We start from the raw sequence: 27125 nt of genomic DNA, 5'->3' as shown, positions 1-27125 counted from the left end.
TTCCAACTCAAATTAGGTATTTCTCAAGTAAAATTAAGTACTTTAAAATTTTCATGCTTATTTGGGAATTTTTATTCTTACAAAAAATATATTAAATGAGATGAATATGTCATTCAAATGCATCTTCCATGAAAAGCCAACACTTGGTGAACTTACGTTTCATATTTGAATATTCAGTATTCTATTACATATTATGAGTGTCCTCTATATCAAATCAAGTATTTACGAATTCAAATTAGGTACTTATCATCCAGATGCATATTCCATGTAAATACCAACACTTGGACTCTTGGAGAATTTATGTTGCTTATTCGAATATCCAATATTTTAACACATATTGTGAGTATCTCATTTACGAAATCAAGTATTTGTCAACTCAAATTAGGTACTTCTAAAGTAAAGCTAAGTACTTTAAAATTTTCATATTTATTTGATACTTTTTTTTACAAAAAAAATATTAATTTAGATGAATATGTCATCCAAATGCATTTTCCATTGAAATACCAATACTTGGTGAATTTACGTTGTCTATTCGAATATCCAGTATTTTAATACATATTGTGAGTATCTCATTTACGAAATCAAGTATTTGCAAACTCAAAATAGATATTTCTCAAGTAAAATTAAATACTTTAAAATTTACATGCTTAGTTTGGAATTTGATTTTTTTTTACAAAAAAATATTAAATGAGATGAATATGTCATCCAAATACACCTTTCATGAAAAGACAAATAATGAATGAATTTGTGGTGATCGTTCGAAGATCCAGTATTTTCTTACACATTTGGAGTATTTAAAGAGCCAAATCAAGTATCTGAAACTTCAAAATATATACTTTATATATCAAAATAAGTATTTAATCTTATTTCATGATGAGTGAAGAACTATATTTTTTTAAAAATAAAATGATATGAATAATTCATCATAATGAATTTTTAATGAAAAACCAATAATGATTGAATTTAAGGTGATTTTTCAAAAATATAGTATTTTTTTACACATTTGGCGTATTCAAATAACACAATCAAGTATCTGAAACCCCATAATAGGTACTAATACTTTGGTAGTAAAACTAATTTATAGTGTGTGTCAAGTACTGATTTGTAAAAAAAATCATCAAAGTACTGAATTTTAAAGTAAATATGTACGGATGTATTTTTTTCCAATTTACCCGTAAACTTACGTGTAATGTCAATCACAACTACCGAGAAATTTTGATAGAATAACAAATAAACTCATGCTCCGCTCATACTATATAAAGCGGTTCCGTCGTGTGTCACACATTTAAACTTCTCCATTCAATCATTTTCCTCCCCAATGGCAGCTGAGAGGAGCCACCGCTATCTTGGCAGCGGCGCCGATCAGCTCAACCCTGCATCGGGCGGAGATCAATTCGAATTCGACGAAGCTGACATCTGGAACGTCGGAGAAATCATTCTATCCGAAGGCGGCAAAACTGTACTTTCAAGCTCGCGTACACTTCGAATACCGGCGAGGAGGCGTGTTGATGTGGATCGGTTGCCCGTAGGATCGAAATCTCTGCCAGTAAATATCCCGAACTGGTTCAAAATCGTCCATAGCGAGTGTGGAACCCGCGCCAGTGATCGGGGAGGAGATCGCGAAGGCGACGAGGAGGGCGGAAACGATCACAAAATACCTCCACACGAGTATTTGGCAAGGACAAGAGTCGCTTCCATGTCCGTGCACGAGGGGGTAGGCAGGACGTTGAAAGGGAGGGATTTGAGTAACTTGCGAAACGCGGTTCTGAAGAAAACCGGCATCGAAGACTAAGGTGAGTGGTGGTGAACAAATGATTGAATCTTGGGCTAACCTTCATTTCAAGATTTTAATTTAATATATAAACAGTTTCATCAACTTGTTTTGTATAATTAGATACCGAAATAAGTACCATTGTAAAATGAGATTGATTACGTTTCTTGTTATGGCCATAGCATATAGAAGTCAACTTCAGATTGGTAGATTGGTCTTAAAAAAAAGAAATAGAAAATCTTTTCGAGGATAAAATAATGGTAAAAATAATTATCTTATTTGCACTCTTGGATTGCTCATTTGTCCATTTAGAAACTTTAAATAAATTTAAAGTTTGATGAATAAAAATTAAACCTAAAATACACAAAAAATTTTAAGTAATAACAATTAGATCCAAACCCAAAAACATATAAAATCTTGAAATTTGATTTCTAAGTTATGAAGCTTAGAATTTATAAAGTTATGCTTACCCAATTTTGTTTGGAGGAGCCTTTGACTACTGAGATTGAACTACATCATTATCATTTTTTCCCCTCTAATTTAATTCTACAAGTTGATTTTGCAAAGCTCTTGCTTAAAATCCAAATTTACAAATTATAAAGTTTTGAGTTTGGATTTTTTAAGTTGTGCGCTTAAAATTCGAATTTCGCAAGTCTTGAGTTTGGATTTATAAATTTTAACGCTTATATTCAGATTAATAGTGTTCTAAAAATTTCAAATTTTGCGTGACTTCAAAATGTCAGAATATTCTATAAATAATTCGAAGTTTGGGGTGCCTCATTTAAGGTAGAAATATCATGTTGAAACATGACACGAATCTAAATGAATTATGGTATATCTGAACGTGCACGACAAATGAAGAATACCATATTAAACTTAATCTCCAATTATGTTATCATTTTGATTGAGTGAATTTATAAAATAACTTAATGGATATGTCGTAAAAGGCATTGGATGAAGATCAGGTATATAGTTTGTCAAAAAGAATGAGTTTAAAATCTATATAATAAAGTTATCGCAACGGTAACATAACCATGTTGATCGGAGATCTCAATATCTTTGTTCAATGTGACAAAAAATTTGTTAGAACTTGAGCTAACACTCAGTGAATTATTCTTTTCTCATTCCTAGGATGGTAAGTGTTACAAACCCACCAATGTAATTAACGATTTTTTTACCTGTAAAAGGCGAAGTATGATAGGATATATGTAAAGATAAATGTTCGTCAAGGATAACATCTTATTAGTCAACGATGATGTGTTCATTTTTCTCGTTTGTTTTCGACATGAATCTTCACGCCTGAAGTTAATTTGGTATTAAAATTTACTGTTTTGGGATGTTTAATAAGAGATGTATGGGGATATCGATATAAGGATCACTTGTTTTTTGAAAAAAAAAACATATATTTTTACTAAAAAAAGAAACGAAATTATGGTTTCAATTATTTCGGGAATAAAAAGTAAAAATGAATGAGAAAATCAAAATCGGTTCTGATTCAACTAGATTAGCAATGCGGAAATAGAACTAAAATTTGGAAAGTATGATTTTGATGGCGTTTTAAGGTAAAATCAGTGAAAATGGCGAAGGTGGTTCTTAAGTTTGGAAACGAAAATGAGAGGATAATATAAAATATATCAACACTTGTTTTTATTACTCAAGAATTATATCCTTGTAAATAAATTCCACCAAGCAACAAATTTGTCAATGGAGTGCAAAACTAACCAAAATTATTAATTAGCGATTAATGATATTAATTATTCTTCTCGCACTCATATTTCATATGTATTTTTTGGTTCATTCAATTAAATGTTGTTATAAAAACATATTTTAATAAATTTATTATTCACTTGTAACTATCATTTTCCATATTTATTTTTCCTAAACAGATTTATAATGAAATATAACATAGATTATTTATGCATGCTCATTTTGGTATGCATTGATTATTAATAATTATAAATCATTAGATGTAATATGAGAGTGGAATATATGATAAGTTGATAACTTATGCTATTTATATAAGAGCAATTTTTATTTATTTATTTTCTTTTGAAAAGATGTTAAAAGTAATTTTATTTCGTCAAAAGTTTATCATTGTTAATTTTATAACTATATTTGTGAGATGGATGAACTAAATTAATGTTTTTTTAAAAAATAATATTTTTTATAACTCGAATGGAATCGAATAACAATTTACAAAATTGAATGATAACATAATTTCATAAAAAAATTTATGAAATTATTGAGTGAAAATCCACACGTATGTATGACGCTTGAAAATTTCGAACTCTCAAAAAATAAATTTTGTGAGACGGATCTCTTATGTAGGTCATCCATAAAAAATATTATTTTTTATGCTAATGGTATTATTTTTTATTGTGAATATCGATAAGGTTGTCCAGCCATATACATGTTCAATAAATAAATAACATAAAAGAAGCCAGCTCCATCCCAAGCGTGCCAGTGCCACCGCACAAGAATCGGAGTTTGGTTTGGGCCATATTGTTGTGGGAAAAATTATAGTGAAAAAAAAGTTTGAGCAAATGGGGAGAGCACAGAGGAGACAAATTTTAAAAACTTTAGGGTTCGTAATGCTTTTGGGAATTGCCGTTTACTTCATGCTTTGGACTGTCGATTATCGTAACTCCTCTGGTGATACTGAATTACTGAGGTATGTGATATTTCCTTCTTAATCGGTGACTAGTTTTCGAGTTAATTATCACTTATATTTCATATTAATTTGCTATTTGGATTGTCGATTTGATGGACTGATTGATTATTTTATAGAATTGATGCAAATATTTCGTGCGGGAAATTGATATACCTGTTTGGACAATCGAGCACAATGAACAGAGTTGTATTGATTATTAATCTAAGCAGAAGATCGAAGTTTATTTACCTGAAAAAATGGGACACTTAATTCAGCTCTCGTTTTTTTTTTTTGTTTGTTTTTTTTTTCCCCGGAATGGGTCAGTAGGAAGAAGTTCTTTTTTCTTTGAGGCATTTTTATATACAAACTGTGAAATAATAATGGTGGTATGGTATTGATTGGTAAGACATGATTTCTAGTATCAAAAGTGTTTCCTCATAAAAGTACCCATTTAATTTTGTTAGGAGACAATTTGATCTTGCTAACAGAGAAGCGATGGATGAATCTGCAGAGTGGAGACGGAGATATGATGCTGAGGTAGAGAAGGCCGGTAGGTGTTCCAAGAAGCTGAATGAAGTAAGTGCCCTTGTTATTGTTTCTGTCTCGGAGTAAATGTTAGTTTCAAAGTTGGAGTTGCTCTAGGAGACAGTTAACAGTTATATTTATTTGTGAAAGTGGCGATAGCAACACCTTCTCCTTCGTTGCCATGTTTAGGATGGCTGATAATTTGTTCACACTGTATTATTCGATTGACCTTTGAGTTTTATCTTCACGACACATTAATTCTATTTTTGTGTTTGTAAAGCTTCAAAGTTCTACTGGAGAATCGGGTGAAGTATCCAGAACTCTGAAGAAGAAAATGGAGTTTCTGCAAAAGGTGTGTTACATAAAAATATCATCGTGACATTTACTTTTTAGCTGATGATCACAAGTTCAATTGCTTTGTGTTATTAGGAAAACATGGATTTACTTGAACGGGTCGAGTTAATGAAACAAGAGCTTGAAGCTGAGAAATTGAGATGTAGCGTGCAATAGAGATGATGTTGTCTGTTGCATGGTGGACATATTAGTAGCAGCTGATTTCGGATATGGATCACAACAGACATGGCATGAAACCTCAGACGATACACTATGTTTAGTGATGAATTCCGAGGAGAGGCCCTCCAACTAAAAAACTTTCGTTCTTTAATCTTTCTTTGAATTGATTGAGAATTGGATTTAGTCTCCGACTTGTGAATTGTATACTTGCCGATCAGAATTCTGGGTTATGGACCAGAACAACAAACTAGCTAAGGGAATATACACGTTGGATCAGTCGTTTATATTTCTTGGAAAAAAAAAAACTTAAAGAAAAGATTATTGTTTTATTGATCAACGTAAACAGACATATAATAAAAAAACTTCCTTTATGTGTTACTATAAATTTTACACTTGAAAACGAGTCAAGTATTTGATTAAATCCAATGATTATAGAGAGGTGAATACAAAAATATCGTTATGATAATTGATCGATCAGTAAATTTGATCAAGATATAGAGTTTTATTTTATGTGAGACAAGATCTTGTTCAACAATACCCACTTCAATCGAAAATTTGAACATTAAATACTACTTATCTATGTTAAGTTAACAATTTCTCGGTTCGCCTACCCCACTAAATGGCGAGTTGTTCGGTTGTTTTTTCCAATAAAACTGTCGGACCGACTGTAAATTTCAGTTGGAGCACCATTGATAAGTCGCTGTCGTGATTAATACATTTGTTTCGTGTTATGCTATCGGGCCCTTACCATCTGTCTTTGTCTCCGAATCTCTGTCTCTTCGGTTAATCTCTGTCTCTTCGGTTCCATTACTCTACAGACATTTTATTATATTAATTAAAAATACTTCATTCTTATGTTCTTATTCAAGAAGTTGTTCGCGTAAACATCTCAATTAAAAAAAAAACATGAGAACTACATCAATATATCTTTTTTAGGCGCAAACATACGAAAAAAAGACAGAAGAGTATTTCATCCGAGGTAACATAAAATCTCCCGGTTACAAACACTAAAAACAATCGGTAACGTTGTCCTTGCTAGCCCCACCAAATATATTATCTAGTAATTATGTTTTTTTTGCCGTTTATGGTAGTTTTTGTAATGTTTTTTGTAAGCAGATAAGCGGGACCATTACTTTTTTAACTTTGATGAACATCAACCAACAATTACTCTTCCACCAGATTGATTAAATTGCTTTTCACCCAATTCTACTTACTTTGGTGAAACAATGGCATCTACTATGGGTCAAAAATAGAAATCACATTCAGGAAATGGCTTTCTTATAACTAATTAAATTTGGTTGGTTGATTGAAAATTTGAGGATGGAGGGGGTTGAAAATTAAGGAAGATGGAAACCATAAGTTTTATCAACACATCACTGTGTTAAATTTTAATATACAATACAGATTTATAAATCGCAAAGAATTTTATCAATGTTGTCCTCAAGTAAGTATCTGAATTGGTAGAGTAGACAGAATATTGCAAAATGATCAAATTTCGATACGGTTTATTAAGTTGGCCTGATTTATATGCTCTTGCGTTAACTCAGCTACCTTCTCCTAAAACGTCTTGGGCTTCATCTTTGTCATCAGGCCGAAGGATCCTCTTCTTTCTTTTAATAAATAAGTAATTCTTGTACATGCTACAATAAAATCAATAGCTTGCTTTATCTCTTACAGAAATGAATTTAATATTTTCCTTTTTATTTGACAAAAGGGGGCTATCGCAATCAACCTAAAGCTTTCTCCAAAATGGCGAGGCAAAGTGTGAAGAAGTGGCCTTTTTTACATTCGACTCTCGAAACCGTATCCTAAAATTTAAAACCATACAAAAATGCAAGAAACTTGGAACTTATTTTTTTACAAGAAAACAATTAAAGAGGAATCCTCCCAATAGATGTGATATGACATAGCTCGAAAGGTCGATTTGTCACTTGGGTCCAGTCCCCCATGATCCAGGAATGACTCTTCTTGAGTTGTTGTTAAGAGGTAAGCTTGAAGTTATTCATGGTTAGACTGGGAGTTTCCATTTGTATGGTCACAAGTCCACACTCCTGCGTTCTGGCTACGTGAATTTCGTTAAAATCCTCAACCTTTTAGCGGCCATCTTGAAGTTACTGCAACATTGACAGAGCAAAGTACCAAATACATGATTTGAAGTAGAAAATGACAAAAGAAAGCACATGAATTCAACTAATATTTATGAGATGACCGACCTAAATGGTTCTTCACTGAGTTGCTTGACTGCACCTTTGGCGTCCCAATACAGGACGTCAATCAGTGGATCTGAAATTTGGACCCCAAACATATCTTCCAGATTTCTATAAAGTTCGTCATATGAACTGAGCAAAGAAAGGTCCATGGTGCGACCCATATCCTCAGATTCAAAGAAAACATTGCACTGACCGGTTTCAAGATTCAGACCATCACATGAAGTGTGTTCCGGTGCATCATTCTGATTCGAAGCAGATCCATCTGAATTATTTCCTGTTTTATCAGCAGGGCTAGTAGAACCGTTACCCGCACGGATTGAAGAAACAGTGTCACTACCACAACTAGTACACATCTGCTTCTCTGTTAGTATTGGTTGACCAAAAAGCACAAAAGGGGTTGCCTTCAAAACATCAGATTGCTTTGAACCCTGTGTCGAATTTCCCATGGTCAGTGAGCAAGAAATGTTCTCAATATTGCCAGGCTTGGTGGCTATGTAGGGAATCGGGGTTCCGGTAGGTACAACAGCTTGATTGAAGCCGACTGGAAACAAATCTGGTTGCAGTTTACTGAGATGGAAATCTGATAATAATCCATATCGAGCATGCCTGGCTCCCTGCATGCCAGCAGGAGTGTTGTCTTGACGACAACCAAAGGGGATGCTGGACCCAAGTAGGAGATTGTTGCCTGAAAGAAATGGGAACGTAAGTTGGGAGTCAAGTGGGAGATCTGATTGATGAGGTAGTCTTAATTTCTTTCGAGGAGTTGAAAAAGGCGAGAGATGAACGCCCGACATGTTTGATACTAACTCTACTAGCCATGGGCTGACACGTTTCACATTTTGGAGTAGGTCAGGTTCATCCCACGTCACCTGCATCGATTCGGCGTAATTAAGTCGCATGAATCATAGTAGATTTTATCATAAGGTCCTCAACAATTATAAGAGTTTTTTCCTGCAAACTTTAATGCACACTACAATTAGGGGCAAGTTTTTTGATCCGACTATTCCCACAGTTCAAGGTACGAAATGAAAACGAATAAGAATATTTGCAATCAAAGTATGATGCATATATGCCCAAGATTTGATCAGCACGAAATACAGGGAATAGGACAGCAGGCATTTTTCACTGATGCAAACCATGGCAATTGGTGCTCGTGCAGAAAGTGCAGTATAAATACACTATTACTTATGTTCATTGAAGTTTTGAGTCTATTACAATAAGGTGGTAACTATATCATGTAATGTACGAATATATGTTGATAAATATATCATAAAGAAAATGAAAGATCAAGGTGTAATCATGATCACGTAGATAGGGATCATGTACCAAGTTAAAACACAACATTCAACATAAAATATATTACCTGCAGAAGCCTCCAAGGAGAATCAGGCCAGCGAATTGGGTCAGCAACCTGGACTGACATTATGGTTCCCATAAACCAACTTATACGCGATGAATCTTCTGTTTCAAATGCCATCTTGAACCTGATACCCGAGCTCCAACGTATTTGCAATGCGACCTTTACAAGAGAAGCTTTAACACAGAACTCGGGCGTGCTAGCTCGAGGGTAGTAAATAACCTCAAAGGGTTGTCCACTGGCGGCAAGAGTAGCAGCTTCAATTACCGTTTCTACATTCACTCGTTCTCTACCAATCAAACTTCCATTCCCAACCCCATTACCAATTCTTGCCAACTTATTATCATCATCCCTCAAGAAAGTCGAAAACCCTCCACAAGGCATGGTAGAATCCCCCCCAGCTGGATTCCATCCTGATGGAATCTCAATTCCCCCACCAATTCTCCTCTTTCCACGCCTAATCCCAATGCAAAGATCGCCGTTCTCCGCCCTCAGAAACACTATGGAATCGCCAGCCACTAACTTCTTATGGTTCACAAAAGTACTCCACCCCGTGGTCAAGAGATGTCGCCTAGGTGTCCCTCTGTAAATATGCCTGAATTTCCAAGTTTCACCATGAACATCCTTGGCAAGAATTGTCTGAACCGGAGGATCCGCCGTGTAATCCAGCCTAGGGAAAATTGTCTCAGCGCAGTACCTAGGAACCGAAAAGCCCCCACCGTTGTTGGCATCAGATTGTGTTAATGTCTTGGCAAACGAAGTGGGTTTTTCTTGATTCTCAGGCCCATTAATCCCTAAAACCCCTTTATCATCAAAATCAACATCATCGCTAATAGGAACCAGAAGAATTTTCGAAAAAACCTCATCTGTTTCGAGATCTGCCATGAATTTGATTGCAGAAATTGTACACGGTACGTAAGCAGGAATCCTAGGAAAATTCCTGTAATCGACATTTCCAGAAGCGTGCTCAGCATGTCCCTGAGGAAAGTAAAACACTTTCGAGTTAACCGGCGGCATTTGCACCATGCTACCGGCACAAGCATGCCATAACCGAGAGTCCAAACATTTCTCAGTTTCTTTCACCATTTCCTTCGATTCCATAAAGGTAATCATTGCAGTTTTAGCAATAACTATCGCAAAATCTAACCCAAACTTTAGATCACGGGAAGCCCTTCAACAATTTAACAGGCGTCATACAGTGATGGCACTGCCACAAAAGAAAACGCAGAACATTTAGAAATCAAGAAAACTAAATTGAACCCAGGGAATTTTCAGTTTCTTACCTCTCTTATCTTCAGTAGGCAAGCATACCCATCTGCAGAAACATCTAAACAAACTCAAATATTAATTTTACTGAAAAAGAGGAAAAAAATTTAGAAATTGAATCCCAGAAAATCGCAGTCTCATCAATTTCGCCATCCAACATCTCAAGACTACCCGAGAAGATTTGAGTAACTTTTGGTATACAAAACAATAAACACAAAAAGATCGAAACAAAAGCAAAATCAAACAATCCTGAAAGAACCAAAAAAATCTGATTAAAGACGCAAAGATCGCAGTGAAATAGGAACAGATGAAAACCCCTTCGGCTTTTCTTTACTTCAACTCTCTGTTTCTTTCTCCTACATTTACACTCAACCCCATTCACACAAATAAGCCAATCTCTCTCCAACACTCTCTCTTATATATATAATATATACATACATGTATGTCCGTTAAGTCTTAACACGTACACAAAGCGTCTTTCAAGTAAGTCCTTTCTTTTTCCATTCACCTGACGAGTAAAATAATTGTTTCTTCTCTGGGGAAAAAAATGGTTTTCTCGCAGAACTATTATATAAATTCCCCACCTTTTTCTTCGGATCTGAAGATCTTTCCGATGTACCTTCAACATAACAACAAAGATCTTTAAAAAGCAAGCTTTATCTGTTTTTATTATAAAACTATTATATTTATTCTGTCGCTTATGGATATGAGATTAGCGGGGGATAATTTGCTCTGTTTTAAAGATATAAATATACGAGAGGGTATCACAAAATAATTACTTTTAATTACAAAAACTCATATGATACAGTATTATCGGATAATTTTGTGAAACGAATTTCTAATCCGACTCATGAAGAAATTTTTATTTTTGATGTAAAAAATATTGTTTTTCTTTACAAATTTTGATTGAATCAACTATCCGTGAGAGTCTAGTGATGTAAACGAACAACCGCTCGCGAGTTATTCAAAGATAGGCTCAGTAAAAAGCTCGTTTGAATTCATTTGTTAATCATATCAAGCCAAGCCGACCTCATTTAATCAAACCAAACTCAAGCCTAAAGATATTCGGCTTCTGAACTCGCAAACATGTTATTAGTATGCTCGTGAGCTCGAGCTCAGCTTTTTAAAGTTGTTCGTAAGCTCGATCTTGACTCATTTGTTAAATTGAAAAATAAACATATTTGTTGAAATAAAGACGAATTCACACCACTTAGCCATAATTACATTTATAATCTTAATTGAATATAATTGTACAAAAATGTTCTTTAAGACACAATAAATAAAATAAAATTACTAGAAATACACCGATTTATTCTTTTTATGGCGATGTTATTTAGATGTTAGATATAGTATTTTGGGATGTTCAATAATATACCGAGTTTATTTTTTTTTAGGGAGAGTCCATGTCTTTTTAGTTTTTATGTTTGTCGTTTTGGTTATTTATGAATGAAATTTACACTTTTATGTCAGATTTAAAATTAGTTCATAGACATATTTAATTTTTAACTGTTAAAATTGAAACTTGGATCTAACTCAACCCCAAAAGCTAGCTCAATGGGGGAGGATTGTCCAAGCCCATATTTACAACTCTCATGTTATTTATTCAACCGATGTGGAACAATTAACACACCCCTCTCACGTCCATGAATGAACATTTGGAGCGTGGATTTACAAATGACCCAATTATGGGCAGAACGGGTGGCCTAATTATAGGCATTCCAAAACATAACGGTGGAAACCGGGCTCTGATACCATGATAAAATTGGAACTTGGATCTAACTAAACCCCAAAAGCTAGCTCAAGGGGGGAGGATTGTCCAAGCCCATATATACAACTCTCAGGTTATTTATCCAACCGATGTGGGACAATTAACATTAACAAGCTCAAATCAAGATTAAATCAAGCTCAATTGTATTCTTTACGAGTTAAAAAACGAGCCGAGCTCAAGCCATATTTGTTATACATGATAAACGAGCTATTAATGAACCAAGCTCGAGTTCGACTAGATTAGCATGATAATCGAGTCGAGATCAAACTTTTCGCGAGATTAGTAATGTCAAGACAAGTCGAGCTCAAGTATGATGATAAAAGTTCGAATCGATCTCGAGCCTCTATCAATTTTAAACGAATCAAACTCAAGCTTGATTGAAACGTGAGTGTTCGAGTGGATTCCTAGTTTGCACTCAAAAAAATGCATGTATATATATAGTATTTACACATTTCAATCATATTTGATCAATTTCGATGATTGAAATGTGTAAATACAAAATCATACATTAATAAGCAGGAACAAGGACGATAAATTTGGATTAAAGCAACAACTTTTTTTTTAAGTTTTGGTAGCATGAAATTGTTTTCAAACACAACCGCACTGCCCTGCTTTTTCTCCAAGAATCAATCTTGTTTTACGTTTTCATCAAATTATATTATATTATATTATTGATATACAAATGAATAATAATTGTATGAGTAATAAAAAATAATAAAAATAAAAAAAAAATAGAGTATGGAAGGGCTTAAATGGGCACACGCTAAATTGACAGCTACGAGACAACAAACCGTGGGCAGAGGGAAGCTTTGGTGTTGTTGGAGCATGACGTTGACTGCTACACGTGTTCACATATGATTGGATGCTGACGTATGGTGTTTGTCCCTCGTGTGCACCCGACCACCAACCGAATCTCTGTCGGTTTTTTAATCCGGAAACACAAATAAATAAATATATAAATATATTCGATATGCATTGAAATTGTATATTTAATGCTAAAAACGATAGATTGTAATTGAATGGTATTTTTTGTGATAAATTTATGGCCAAGAAAAAATAATTTTCGTCGTTTATATATAGGTTGGTTGGTCCCTTTAATACATGAAAAAGAATAATAGAATGTCTCTTTCGAACATACATTATTTCTTCAAAGTGTAAATGTATTAAATTAATGAAAGAGGATTATATATCTAATCTAAATGATAACAAAAATGTCAAAGAAACAACAGTGAATTTAATTAATTTATTTATTCACACGCAGAAAATGACCAATTGGTTTGATGTCCAATTCATTGTTGGACAAGAAAGATATATATCCTAAGATTTTCAGATCGGACACAATTTGGCCCAAAACCATAACTAAACGGGCTTCTTCTCTTTTGACGCAGATTGCTTTGAAATATAAAATCACATGCAAACATTATCACATCTTTAATGTAAATAATAATAATAATAATAATAATAATAATAATAATAATAATTGAAGGTAATTTTGTTTTATTTTTTAAATCTAGCATCTTCTATCTTCTATTACTATGAAGTCTTGCACCCCTAGACCGAGATAAGACGGAATGACCAAGCAAGTTACCGAATGGCAGTCTAGCCCTTGAGTAATTTTTATAATTATCATATTATCTTAATTTAATATAAAATCATCCGCAATTAGTTGTCTAAGATACACTTGATCGATTTCCTATCAAGACTTTTCAAAAGAGTCTGTCCTTCAGTGGTTTGGTTTACTCGACTAATGTGATTTGTAAAACTACTACGTTAGTTCGAAAATTAACGTATGTGAGTTTCCGACATTATAAAAAAAACTAATGAAATATGTGGTGTCTCTAAAGGTAGAGAGAGTGAGTGAGTTGACACATGTTTTTAACAAAAATGGTCCCTCCTCATCTCTTATTCCTTCATAGTGGAACGCTACAATTGCCCCATTCCTGGCATTCATTCAAATCCTGCAACCCTTCAAATTTTCTCATAATGATAACAAACCACTACCATCCAACACTCAACCACTCCCATTTCATCCAGGATGAACATTCTAATTTTACATCATACCATCACATATATACTTTTCAATATTGTGCATGCTTTCTTTCTTTCATTTCTTTAAAGATAAAACCAAGGGGATAAATTTTCTCTATTTTAATGACATAACTTGGGGGTAGTAACTTCTGTGTTGCTATTTTTCATGCTTTTTCGTGGGCGTTTATCGCTTTTTTTTATTAAAAAATAAAAAAATAAAAAAAAAGATAAAGATAAGATGATGACAATGGGCTCCTACACAACTTTCACAAGGGAAACATGATAATGGCAGTGCCCTCCATTCATCTCACAGGGCACGATCTGACCTGCACTTTATTTCCAAGTCAAAGCAGACAAAAATATGAGCATCTTCTAGAGGAATGGAATCTTGAAACAAGAAAGAACAGACTTGACATGACAAAAGATCATTGGAGTCATTAGTTGCGGGGAATGGGATTAATATTGATGCATTCAGTATGGCAGACCAGTTACAACTTGCAAATTGAGGAAACGAAGTCTCCATGTGAAGCTGAAATAATAAGCTATCACATGGTCATGGTCAGGTCCTTCATTTTTCAAGCCAAAAAATTTACAATATGAGATTTCCCCCACTACAAAAATTTTAAATAGCCCAGTCAGCTCCTTTTAGTCGCAATTCACATGCTCTAATGGAGCCATCATATGCAGATAATCCGTTGTCTTCACCTCGAAAGATCGTATATAGGGGAATAACCCAGCTGCTCCATTTCCCAGCTATGTTTTGAAGCCACTCTTTCATGTCGAGGTATATAATCCTGTGAAAAGGGTAAAGACATCCTCGTATCAGTTTAAATGAAATGTGCATCAGTTTATGAATTATGCTGGATTTATCGAGGAAAATAGTTTATTACCTCCAATTTTTTGACAAGCTCCTTTGCGTTCGGTGCCGAGACAATGATATGGCGTGCACTTGGGCTAATGAATCCTTCCTCCACGGCTTTGTCGATGAAAGACAGTAAAGAGTTGTAGTATCCATCCACATTTAGCAATCCTACCTGCAAAAATACAAAAGCACTTTTAATTTCTCGTTATGGGTTTTGTTAAAGTTCTTATTCCTGTTATTTTCTTTAACCATATGAAGTTCCTAATATCTGAACAACATAGAGATCAATGAATCCATGGCATATCAAGAAATAAAGTACCGGTTTATCATGGATTCCCAGTTGAGCCCATGTGATCACTTCAAGCAATTCCTCAAGAGTTCCATAGCCACCTGTATACATCAAATCAGTCATTTATTGCATATGTTAAATTCCTTAACCAAGTTCTTGATATTCCGAATAGCCAAAAATTACGATTTCAACAAAGAAAAACATTTATAAAGGCATGATTGTCTGGAAGCCATCATTAATTATTTCAATTTATCCCACATACAGATGAAAATATATAATCCAGTCTGTTTTTGAAGCATCTTACTCTCCTAGTACTCATTGATTGAGAAGCTGAGGTTTGAGCAAAGGATGAGATGTAGGAAGCAAAACAAGAGTTTTCTGTGACAAAGAAAACTACAATTTTATGCATGCTAGCAAATTTGACACACATATTTTTGTGTGTGAAAGTTATTTTGTATTTAAACAAATGTTTTTTCGGGGAAAATATCAAATATAATAAACACAATACATAGAATCTAACTCAAAATGAGAGATATCGGTAATCAATACGAGTTTCTTGTGCTCGTTCTAAACATTCAGTTATACTTTCTAGCTTGTTACATTTATGTTACACAGAGCAACTGTTTGTGTAAAACTTTATAATTGAATGGAAGTTGGCGACTGTCCTGCACTTCTCTGGTCCTATGTTTAAGCAAAGATTTTGTAGATGAAAACAGCAATTGAGAAGAACCCAACTACATTTACTGCATTGGCTACTATTATAATGCATTAAAGGAAAGAAATGACGCCATTTAGCAGCTATTGCATAAACTATTAAGACCAAGAAATGAGAGAAATGGCAAACTTCGAACTAAGGAATTAGCGCTAGTGAAGGATTTTTACACCAACCTGGCAAGGCAATAAAAGCATCAGAATGCCTAGCCATTTCTGCTTTCCTTTGGTGCATATCTGCAACAGCCTTCACTTCTCCCACTGTCACACCAGTTAACTGCAAAAGGATACTCATTCCCATTATAACCAAAACTGTTCATAAAGCTGAAAAAGGAAAGGGAGAGTTTTCTTGCATGTTGAACGCCGTGCATTTTTTTTGCAGTCGAGCAATAATTGGGTGGTTTTGCAGGGGAAATAAAATTCAAAGTCAGCAACGGTAAAATTGAATCACCGAAAAGGCCATGGAAGAAAAATACAAGATCCCGCAGGTAACATAGCAGAACAATCAGATATGTGTAAATTAAAGAACATATTTGGAGTCCGAATGTAGTCATATATTGTAATGAAACAACGTCCACTTAAATCTTTATCCTCGTGGATAACGTTGCAACGACCAACGAAGAAACAAATGGCTTGCATTTGGCAGGAATCAAGGAACATAAATCAATAGCAGATGAAAGAAATGCAGAGCAAACAGACTCATATTTATCAAGATTCAACACAGAATGAGCTTATAGCCGTATAGTCTATGGATCAGGAAAAGCGTTGCCATCCAAGAGAAACATGAAAAAACAGAAAAGAAAATCACTGTATCAACTCCATCAGTGTTATTATTAGTATGCATTCAAACTAATAAAAAGTTGTATACAAATTATTTAAACCGGAAAAAGCCCAAGACATTTTAACCGTAGCAGACAAACCTCTCGAGGCATGAGCGTCTTGGGAATCACCCTGCAGAGGGAGACAATAATATGACAAAAAAAATTAGTTAAGTGAAGAATTACGCAGAAACTTCTGCCATTAATAACTTATTGAAAGAAGCTTACCCCATGACATGCCGACCACCATCATGAACAGCTTGTGAAACCAAACCCATAAGTCCTATGCTGCCTCCTCCATACACCAAATCAATGTTCCTAGAAACCTAAGAACACATGGACCGCATTAGACCAGAGTTCCAAGAATCGTGCAAAATGAAGTATGTCTTCTTTCAAGCGAACTTTGACCGAGTTGGATTTTTTGTACAGTAGCCGCCCCCCACCCTCTCTAAAAATTGCACATTTATCACGCCTTCGACATTGTGAAAAGGAGAAAAAACTATTCTCTACCAGACATGGGGGCTAATACAGTAAGGAGGAGTACTTCACATAGCACAGCCGTATGTTGGGGTTCTTATCCATTTGAGGAAGAAAGCAAGATTTTCATTGGAAAAAAATTGAGAGAGACCTGTAGATGAAAGTAACATGACATATGGAGCGTCTAAACTAAAAGCACAAAGATCTAATCTTCCCCTTCTCATTCTAGAGCAGATGGCCTCAAAATATCGAGTTCCGAGTCATTTATACCAGCCGGCGAGGTGAAAATTAGGAGTCGTAAACGCTAAACGCCATGAATTTTTTTGAGAGCAGAGACACAGCATTCAGAAACTATGGATACAATTTCTTGCAGAATCCCATGTCAAAAACAGTAAGTAAAACAATGAAAGACGCAAAGCCAAGAATCTGAACAAACTTTCACTCAAATACACACAAACACAACATTTTCCTAAATAAAGAAAGAAACGCATTTCAATGGGGAAAAGAAAGCGAGGACAAAGAAAATGCATGTACCAAGACTTTGCCCAGCTCAACGGCGGATTCTTGATAGCTAGTCTTCTTTCCTTGGCTACTCCCACAGAACACACAAATCCTCTTGAATTTGGACGCCTTCACTTCGCTCTCTCTCTCCATTTTTTTTCCCTTTTGTCTCCAAATTTAAGTGGCACCTTTGAATAAAAGAACAATCTTTCTTACAACAGTCCCCTGAATACACCCGACATGGCTACTATCTGTGCAGATATAAAGCCTCCTTTATAGTAAAAATAGCATGTTTTTATTTATATTTATCAGTAAAGAAGCGAGAGAGAATGGAAGACTACACGCATCAACAGGGAGATGAGGAGATCAAATATCTGCGCTTACTATCAAATATCTGCGCTTACTATATGAGTTTGGGTTGGGTTTTTATTTATACAGTGGGAAGGAAACTTGGCATGCGTGACTGGCACGTGTGGACCACTTCATTTGTTAAGTTTTTCTTTTTTATTCATTCCTTCAACTTAATTAATTTTGTGCATCAAAATGTCGTATTTGGCTTAAATTGTGTTTTATTTTGTATTCAACCTAATAATCTTATTATCAACTCTACCGATATTCACAATAAAAAATAATACTCTGAGTATAAAAAGTATTAATTTTTCATGAATGACTCAAATAAGATATATGACTCACAAAATATGACCCGTAAGCAGGGGCGGAGCAAAAGGCTCCTATATATACCCGGGCTGACCCAATTTTTTTTAAAAAAATTATATGTAAATTTTATATAATTTTAGAATAATATAATATTAGCCCGGGTAGATCAATTTAATATATTAAAAAATGATAGATTTTAAAAATTTAGTCCGGACGGAGCCATATTTGTGGCTCCACCACAGCCCGTGAGACCGTCTCACACAAATTTTTGTCTCATATTATACATATAACGTGCATGCATATGCCACTAAGTATATATAATAAATTACACATTCTTCTTTTGAAAATTGATTTTATTATTTATTTAAATGTATTTTTAGAGTAAAGAATGAAACTTGGAGCAATCCCAAATTTTATCCATTCTCCTTTTTTCTTTCTTTCTTTGTTTGCCATTAAAAAAAATGAAGTGGTGGAAAGTGCATGTTTGTTCCGATTTTAGAATGTAATATCTTTATGAGTCGTGGTGATTTGGAAGTCCACGTAATTTAAAATTCATTTTTTTCTGGAGACAGCAAAATCAAAATCCCTTCCCTTAATTTTAATTACAAAATTTTCTATTTTATTTATAAAAGTTAAATTAAAAATGCATTCATTATATTTCTATAAGACTGAAAAAAAAAATTATGCCAAGAATGACAACAAATTGCACATGTTTAGGGGTTAAATTGTTAAAAAGGAATGGTTTGAATCTATTATTATTATTATTTTTTTTATTATCTATTATTATTATTATAAAGCAGGAGCACCACATCAAAACTATTTTTAATGTTATAAAAAGATTTCCGAGTTGATGTAATAAGCATAACGCTTCTGAAGGAAATTAAGCCCTCGACGAATCTAAAAAAAAAAAATAGAACCTCTTGCCTTAACTTAAAATGTCATATATATAAATTGAGAAACAATAATTGAATATCGTAATCAAAATAAGCCAAAACATAAAATCGAAAACTAGACATTAGGAAGAATGTTTTACATAATTTTTCGAAATAACTTATTCTAAAATAAATATTGCTTAATGCACTGTTCTCGTGTTTTTTTAAGCATAATCATCAATTAATATATGAGTAGGTCTCTTGTGAGACGGACTCACGAATCTTCATTTGTGAGACGGGTCAACCCTACCGATATTTACAATAAAAAATAATACTCTTAGCATAACAAATAATATTTTTTCACATATAACCCAAATAAGATATTTGTCTCACAAATATGACTCAACCGTCTCACACAAGTTTTTACCTTAATATATAGTCATATGAGTCATGAGATATCATCCAATATATCTTTTCCGTGTAAAAGATAGTCAACATATTCGATCTCTCTTGACTCACTGTATTTCTCAAATAAGATTTCAATTATTTAAAAAAACACGTTGTTGGGTGGACAATCTTTCTTGTTTTTGGAATATTTTTGCCTTGGTCCGTTTTGGAACTTTCTGCTTTGACTTATCGTTAATTTGCACACGTGATTGATCTTGTTAGAAATATTCTAGAATAAAATTGGTAGTAAGATATATGGTATCTTCTGAATTATTCTAAATTTTTTTTTAATGTTTTCTTAATTCTATATTCGTCGGAAGTATATATTCTGAGTATAGGGCAAGTGTGTTTAATTGGTAGCATATCGTGATATATTATGATATGTATAATGAGCAATATGCAGGAAGAATGTGTGCAGATTCGTTCGATGAAATTGCCATGTATATATGGTTCGTTTGTGATTGTGTGATCAGAGTTTAAATGTTAAAATTAGAACTTGAATCTAACTCAACCTCAAAAGCTAGAGGAAGGATTGTTCAAGTCTATATATGCAACTCTCATTGATTTTTTCTAACCTATGTGGAACAACTAACACACCATCCTCACATCCAGGAATGAACATTTGGAACGTGAAGTTTACAAATGACCCAGCTGTGGACAGTCCAACACATAAGGTGGGACATGAGCTCTGATATCATATTAAGATTGGAATTTGGACCTAACTCAACCCAAAAGCTAGCTCAAATGGGAGGATTATTCAAGTCCATATATGCAACTCGCAGGTATATTATACAACCGACGTGGGACAACTAACAGTAAAAAGTGTGTTAGATATTCTGTTGCCACATTCTGTGCAACAGAGTCCTACCACGATCCACATTATTTATTTTGTGAGTTTGAAACACATACAACTATGGTACCCAACTGTTTTGGAGCGTCTTAGTTCATTCTTTTGGGGAGGAAGGTGTTGCTCTCATTAGAGAAGAGTCCATGTATCGAATAGAGTTCAAGAAAACGGATTAAAAGTTAAGTGGTGCTCGCCCTACAAAATCTAAAAGGGTTTAGTAACTGAAGGTGTCAATAGCTAAAAGAGAGTCTTTTATGTGAATAAGTACTTATATTATTATTTTATTTTTTACTTGGTGGATTTGTTTGATCTCTAGGTGTGATCTTATAGATAAAAGTTTTTTGACTGAACTACGTTAAAATTTGAGCTAGCTTTTGAGTTGAAGTCAGTTCAAATCCGTAATATTAAGATGATATCAATTTCTGGTTCACTTTTATGTCTTATAAACTCCCCTTCATACTCTAGTTGTCAAAAGGTACAAAATCTTTTGGTCACAGAATTTCTGTGATTCTTTTTCTTTTCCCTCGTACAGACAAAAAAAAATTTTGAGAACGAAATAAATGGGGTGCAATTTTTGTGCAGTCGACACGCATACCTAGGAAGTGACAATGGGATAAGAAATTATTCGATGCCTATCACCAACAATTGTCTCGGGACACCTATTTAGGGAAAGGAACTAGCTTTCAAATCGGGTCCGGTATGCCAAACCTCATCTTCAGACACTCCAACAATCCAAGTCATTTGCACGTACTCTTTTCTCCCTCTCAAATATATAGATGATATATTTTTTTCTGATCATCCACGAATATGTAATCCAATTTCTATTATTATTATAACATCTTCTTATTATTTTTAATGAAATGAAACCCGCAATCGCTATCGTTCATCCTTTTTCTTTGCACTTATTTGTTAAGATTGGAACTTGGAACTAACTCAACCCCAAAAGTTAGCTCAAAGGACGAAGATTGTCCAAGACACCATATATACAGCTCTCAGGTATTTTATCCAACCGACGTGGAATAACTAACACTACTCACTTCTTCCACAGGGATCAAAGCATTGGGATTGTCTCCTAAACTTGAAAATATTACCACCTTTTGATCATATCTGCGGTAAAAAGCTTAAAATAGACAGTGTGACATGGGTCACTTTCAGTTTTTATATACGGAAGAGCATGCGTGACAAAATTGATTTAAACTATACATGGTCCGGAGACATGCATGTGTATTGGATAAATAAATATTAATTTACCATATATGGAGCACTGTGTGATATATAATTTGGAGATTTAATAAAAAAAACACTGGGTGGGTGCCCTCGCCACATTCCATTAAGAGACAACCTTGTTGTTTTCTTGGGAAACTTATCGTGTCCTTAGAACGAGTTTCTTAATTTCCCCATAGACATGATTTCTTCGACCATGCTGTCCCCAACCCTTATCTCATTTCTCCCCATCGGCCATTATGAATATACTCGCGAAATCATGCAAATTCACTCACAAACGATATACCCTTTGGGTAAATGGAGCTTATGTTGAGATGAAAGACAATTATTGGGGTTAAAAAATTGAAGTGTACCTGGAATGTGGGAACTGAGACATTTACGTAATTAAAAATCCCAGATCCCTATGGAGTCTGTCTGCTTACGCCAACATTCAGTACTTTTTTAGCACATATAATGAGATTAAATAATAATAATAATAATAATAATAACAAAAGATGTACTTTCATTAGTGGGGGAGTGATCCAGAATTTTTATACTTAAATAAATAAACTATGTGCATTCTCCTGCTCATGCCCGCACGCCTTTAGCGCATGGCTTTATGTGAGTATGGGCTGTATCTGTTAGTTCTGAGATCCCAATTTCAGCTCAATACTATTTCGTTTCTTTCGCGACTGTGAAATATTATATTTTTTGGGTAGATCGAGATGGTCTCATTAATATTTATTTATTAGAGTTTATGCATGTATAATATACGAGTGACGACATGACATCGGGTTGGGAGTGATGAGAGAGACTTAAGTTAAGTAGCATCATTAAACGTGGGTTGTTAAGTAAGTTCCAAGAAAGGGATCGGTTAGTGGAAAATATTGGTGATTTAAATTAAAACCTATGTATAGAGTAGGAGCTAAAAGTTTCCTGCAGCCGCAACTCTTTGAGAAGATGAACCAGACAAGTTTTATTAATATATTTGACTCCCTATTTTTTTTTTAAAAAAAAATTATAAACGTAATGATTAATATAAATTATTATTTTATTATTTTTAAAATTTTAACTTTCGGTTATTATTCTTATTATTGACCGTTGAATTGGAATGGATATGGAAATCATTTTATTTTGTCAAAAAATCAGCGCAAATCCGAGGCCAAAAGCAAGAAAAGGTATATACATGAAGACAAAAAAAACTTTCCTCTCTCAAATTTCATAAAACGTTGAAATATTGGCTATTTATTTAATTTACATGTTTCGCTGGGAGTAGCCGAGTAGCTAGTAATTCGATTACATTGTCCCTGAAATTATAGAAATCTCATATTTTAGGGCTGATGTATACAGTTATCACATAGAATAGGTTTCGTGTGAGACGGTCTCACAAACCTCTATCTGTGAGACGGGTCAACCCTATCGATATTCACAATAAAAAGTAATACTCTTAACATAAAAAGTAATGCTTTTTCATTGATGACTCAAATAAGATAGCTTCCTCACAAAATACGACGTGTAAGACTGTCTCACACGAGTTTTTGCTGTGTAACATAAGCATTTTTTATAATTAAAAAAAAATGACTAAAATTCCAAATATTGAAAGACATATAACTAAAACTGAAATTTGACAACAAACAAACTAAAATCTCAAAAGGAGTAAACACATATGACCAAAAAATTCTGTTTTCCCATAATTTAAGTGCAACATAAATTCAGTCCCTAGATCGATCAATTAGCTTGCTGTTCTCGATCGGTCTAACTTTTGTCATAACTTTAAATTAAAAATGTTTGTTTAGGTTAGCCGATTGAAAAATAGAATTCAAAAATGGAGAATCTCGTTGGTGGTTCATACCGTTACACTACTAAAAAGTCGTTTTACCATTTTTAATATTCCAAATATTTCCATATCAGGAAAATGACACGAAGTTGTATTTGGACGAAAAGATTTAAGCGATTCTTATTTCAAGTCCCACGTCTCCTATTCATTAATTAGCTCGAAATTAGAATATACGATTCAGAATCTCTTGCATTATATATCTATCGTGACTCGTTTTCAAATCAAATATTTCTCCATCCAACTCAGTCATTTGAAATCGCATACGTATCCGAAATCTCCATCTGAAACCACAAATATCCAGTCTTTCTACTGAAATGCTTTTGCATTTAAATTAAGAAGCGTGCATGAAATTAATATTAACGTGATCATTAGGTTCGAATGAAGTCCAAAATGGAGGCTTTCATGCGTATCAAACTTTGGATAGTAAATCGTAAATCAAAACCAATTTCTATTTGACTTTAATAAAATATATGGCCTGCCACATTCTTTTAATTATATAATTATCGACTTTTTAATTCTTGATCGAAATACACACACACACACACACACATATATATACATACATATATATACATACATATATATATATATATGTATGTATATGTAAATGCTATCAACTGAAAATAATTAGTCCAATTTATTTATATAATTACATTTAAATAAAAATCATTTAGATTTAAATAAAAACCCATAAAAATATGTTGGATTTATATTTAGATAAAAAAAATTATTAGAAAATTTATTTTGATTAATACAGCTAAAAATAAAATTCTCATAATTATATAAAATAAGTTCAATATTTTTTTATGTAATAAAATGAGGACAGTAAAAATTAATTTAGATTTAGATTTAAAAAAAAAAACTTGATTACAAAAAATGTTATGAGTAATGTAGTTAAAAATATAATTAAAAATACACTTTTATTATATAAAAACATAAATAAATTATATTTATATAAAATTAATAATACATAAATATATATATATATGTGTGTGTAATATGTGAATATAAATATATATTCATTCGTATATAATATAGGAAGCCAAAAAAATTATTTGCATTTTGCTGCCCGGCCTATTGCAGGGGCTGGCACCGTGACGTAAATATTTTCAAAAATTTATCATTTATTTTTATCATAATTTGAAAAATTATCAAAAAATATTTCTTTATTATGTTGAAAAACCTCGAGATGCATGCTGAATCACTGGTTAGCAATTCAAAAGAAGCAAAAAGTTTGACTATCTAACACAGTTTCAATAAATTCACCACCGAAAGGCCCTCTAAGCAGAAATATATATGGAATTTTGTGTATTAAAGTTGTATTTAGATTGATGGATTTCAAATTCATTAATTTCAAATATATTTTCTTTGAGATAAATAAAGTCATAAATTTCAAATTTACCTTTTATATCACATTTCATTTTAACTATGATGGATAACAATATTATTTGAAATTCATTATATTTTTTATTATTAATTTGTAAACAAGTAAGATATGAATTTAACATTTTATCTATTTTTTTATTCAATAAAACTATAACCGAAATTCATAGATTTCAAATTCATTCATCCAAATACAACATAAAAGTTTACTTGAACCTCTTTAAAAAAAATTTCACATGGAACACGAAAACTTACGCTTTCGCACTACATATAAATATATTTACTTACAATATGTTTTTAATTTAAACTAGTAATTTTATATATATATTTGGGGGGGCGGGGGGGAGGTGTAAGACAATGGGTGGGCCATCTTGGTTTCGGAGTCCCCTAATGTTGTTTCTCTTTTGGAAGAAAATAATGTCCGCCTTATCCAAAGTTCTCTCTTTCAGTCATGCGCACAATATTTTGGGTCAATTGGGTAGCATTTCAATTTTTGACAAAAATTTTTATGAGATGGTCTCACGGGTCGTATTTTGTAAGATTGATCTCTTATTTGGGTCATCCATTAAAAAAATAACTTTTTATGCTAAGAATATTACTTTTTATTGTGAATATCGGTAGGGTTGACCCGTCTCATAGATAAAAATTCGTAAGACTGTCTCACAAGAGATCTACTATCAATTTTTTTGTTTTTTAAATTTTGGATACAGTAGTGCAAAATAAATTTACGGAAAATTTGTTATGCATTTCAATTTTTATTTTTAAAATATCAATTTTATGAAATAAATTCGAGTATCACCCTTATAATTTTAAAGTTTATTTAAAATTAGAAATGAATGAATGGATGCGTGTATTTAATTAATACAATCAAAGTGTTTGTTTCCTAGATGGGGTAAATATTTTGGTCAAAAGTAGGGTTTGAGGTAAACTCATTAGTTTGCTTAAAAGTAGGAAACCAAATAAGGAATGAATTTTTTTTTCTTTTTTTTTTTTTTTTGTGGTAAAAAAGATAAGGAGGATATAATTTTATGGTTAGACAAAGCATGTTACTCGGTATTATTTGGAAAGAAAAGGCCTAAAATCATGCAAAATTCTGGTTTATCAATAATGTTGTTAATTTATTTATTATCATTTGTATTAACATTATATTGTTATTATCATCAAATATTTATCAAGAAAAAAATATTGCATTATTAAATGCGTTTATTTTAAATATTTTCGGATGGTGACTCTAGTTTGACTAATTTATAATAATTTATTGAGATGAGAAAACGAGTATTTTATGATTATTATAACTTATAAAAGACTATATCGTTTAAAAATATATAAATAAATCAAATACTCAAGAAGAATTAAGGTGCAGTGTAAGCTGTTTAGAACTGAACAAAAGCAAAAACGTGTGTGAGACGGTCTCACGTATCGTATTTTGTGAAACAAATCTTTTATTTGGGTAATCCATGAAAAAAAATATTATTTTTTATGCTAAGATTATTACTTTTTATTGTGAATATCGGTAGGGTTGACATGTCTCACAGATAAAGATTCGTGAGACCGTCTCACAAGAGACCTACTCCTGGATAAAATTCTGAATCACGCGCGTAAATTGCATCTACCATTGACTGAACAACAGTTGGAGCAATCTCAGAAGTAACACTTGCTTGCATGCATACATGAGTCCTCCTTAGCACTTGGAAGGTAAAAGACAACAAAAAGAGACATGATAGCTAGGAGAAAATTTTGCCATCGTGGATCTAATATATTGTTATTCACCGTCTCATAGTCTTCCGAGAAAACTCTGGATAGTTTCTTGTCATGAAACAGTCTGCTAGCTGCCTGAATATCAGGGTTCTTGAGGTGATGTGTGGCTGTTTCTTTACCCTTCTGGATTGAGATGAAGGGCGGAGAGTCATCGCATTTCGGTGGAGAACACTTTGCTCCTTCAGGATCATCGTGAAATCTGGGAACATGATAAATGTAGTGCATACATTATAGCAACTGGAACACTAAGATATATCGAAAACAAGATAAGGATTTTTCAGAATACCTTATTGATTTTGAATTGGCAAAGCCCATGTTGCTAATGTAGGATATGTTTATGCTTTCAATCCCACGTTAGCAGGTTAAAAATTTTGA

General features: G+C 33.3%; 4 protein-coding genes across 5 annotated transcripts; 2 read left to right on the top strand and 2 right to left on the bottom strand.

Annotated features, from left to right (window-relative positions):
- The first annotated feature begins 1318 nt into the window (after positions 1–1318).
- LOC142538397 (protein S40-4-like) lies at positions 1319–1792 on the top strand. The gene has a single exon (XM_075643723.1). The coding sequence runs from the start codon at positions 1319–1321 to the stop codon at positions 1790–1792; it is 474 nt and encodes a 157-aa protein (XP_075499838.1).
- Positions 1793–4207: 2415 nt separating this feature from the next.
- On the top strand, positions 4208–5711 carry LOC142538965 (uncharacterized). Its single transcript, XM_075644261.1, has 4 exons — positions 4208–4442; positions 4886–4997; positions 5227–5298; positions 5376–5711. The coding sequence occupies exons 1-4, from the start codon at positions 4315–4317 to the stop codon at positions 5454–5456; spliced, it is 393 nt and encodes a 130-aa protein (XP_075500376.1). The 5' UTR covers positions 4208–4314; the 3' UTR covers positions 5457–5711.
- A 1513-nt stretch (positions 5712–7224) lies between these two features.
- Positions 7225–10932, bottom strand: LOC142540185 (auxin response factor 18-like). Of its 2 annotated transcripts, none has more exons than XM_075646158.1 (4): positions 10310–10932; positions 9033–10197; positions 7673–8538; positions 7225–7573 (listed from the first exon to the last, which is right to left on the bottom strand). In XM_075646158.1, exons 2-4 carry the CDS (start codon positions 10137–10139, stop codon positions 7522–7524), a joined length of 2025 nt encoding a protein of 674 aa, XP_075502273.1. In that variant the 5' UTR covers positions 10140–10197; positions 10310–10932; the 3' UTR covers positions 7225–7521. The 2 variants fall into 2 exon arrangements, with proteins under 2 accessions (XP_075502273.1, XP_075502271.1); XM_075646156.1 differs by having other exon boundaries at positions 9033–10233; positions 10310–10931.
- A 3593-nt stretch (positions 10933–14525) lies between these two features.
- Positions 14526–18132, bottom strand: LOC142540184 (cytokinin riboside 5'-monophosphate phosphoribohydrolase LOG1-like). Its single transcript, XM_075646155.1, has 7 exons — positions 17780–18132; positions 16997–17094; positions 16871–16901; positions 16128–16227; positions 15270–15340; positions 14979–15122; positions 14526–14882 (listed from the first exon to the last, which is right to left on the bottom strand). Exons 1-7 carry the CDS (start codon positions 17897–17899, stop codon positions 14790–14792), a joined length of 657 nt encoding a protein of 218 aa, XP_075502270.1. The 5' UTR covers positions 17900–18132; the 3' UTR covers positions 14526–14789.
- Between the last annotated feature and the right edge of the window lie 8993 nt (positions 18133–27125).

Source organism: Primulina tabacum, chromosome 3, assembly GCF_025594145.1.
Source record: "Primulina tabacum isolate GXHZ01 chromosome 3, ASM2559414v2, whole genome shotgun sequence".
Lineage (NCBI taxonomy): Eukaryota > Viridiplantae > Streptophyta > Magnoliopsida > Lamiales > Gesneriaceae > Primulina > Primulina tabacum.
This window is presented reverse-complemented; position numbering and strand designations above follow the sequence as displayed.

What these genes read in the sequence shown, in the direction of transcription:
- LOC142538397 (XM_075643723.1), top strand. Translation starts at nt 1,319, where the DNA reads ATGGCAGCTGAGAGGAGCCACCGCTATCTTGGCAGCGGCGCCGATCAG.
- LOC142538965 (XM_075644261.1), top strand. Translation starts at nt 4,315, where the DNA reads ATGGGGAGAGCACAGAGGAGACAAATTTTAAAAACTTTAGGGTTCGTA. An exon ending in GTTCCAAGAAGCTGAATGAA is followed by an intron (nt 4,998 to 5,226) that starts GTAAGTGCCCTT and finishes GTGTTTGTAAAG; the next exon opens with CTTCAAAGTTCTACTGGAGA. An exon ending in AAATGGAGTTTCTGCAAAAG is followed by an intron (nt 5,299 to 5,375) that starts GTGTGTTACATA and finishes TTGTGTTATTAG; the next exon opens with GAAAACATGGATTTACTTGA.
- LOC142540185 (XM_075646158.1), bottom strand. Translation starts at nt 10,139, where the DNA reads ATGATTACCTTTATGGAATCGAAGGAAATGGTGAAAGAAACTGAGAAA. An exon ending in CTCCTTGGAGGCTTCTGCAG is followed by an intron (nt 8,539 to 9,032) that starts GTAATATATTTT and finishes GAATCGATGCAG; the next exon opens with GTGACGTGGGATGAACCTGA. An exon ending in CTCAGTGAAGAACCATTTAG is followed by an intron (nt 7,574 to 7,672) that starts GTCGGTCATCTC and finishes TCAATGTTGCAG; the next exon opens with TAACTTCAAGATGGCCGCTA.
- LOC142540184 (XM_075646155.1), bottom strand. Translation starts at nt 17,899, where the DNA reads ATGGAGAGAGAGAGCGAAGTGAAGGCGTCCAAATTCAAGAGGATTTGT. An exon ending in TTGAGCTGGGCAAAGTCTTG is followed by an intron (nt 17,095 to 17,779) that starts GTACATGCATTT and finishes ATGTGTTCTTAG; the next exon opens with GTTTCTAGGAACATTGATTT. An exon ending in GGTGGTCGGCATGTCATGGG is followed by an intron (nt 16,902 to 16,996) that starts GTAAGCTTCTTT and finishes CTCCCTCTGCAG; the next exon opens with GGTGATTCCCAAGACGCTCA.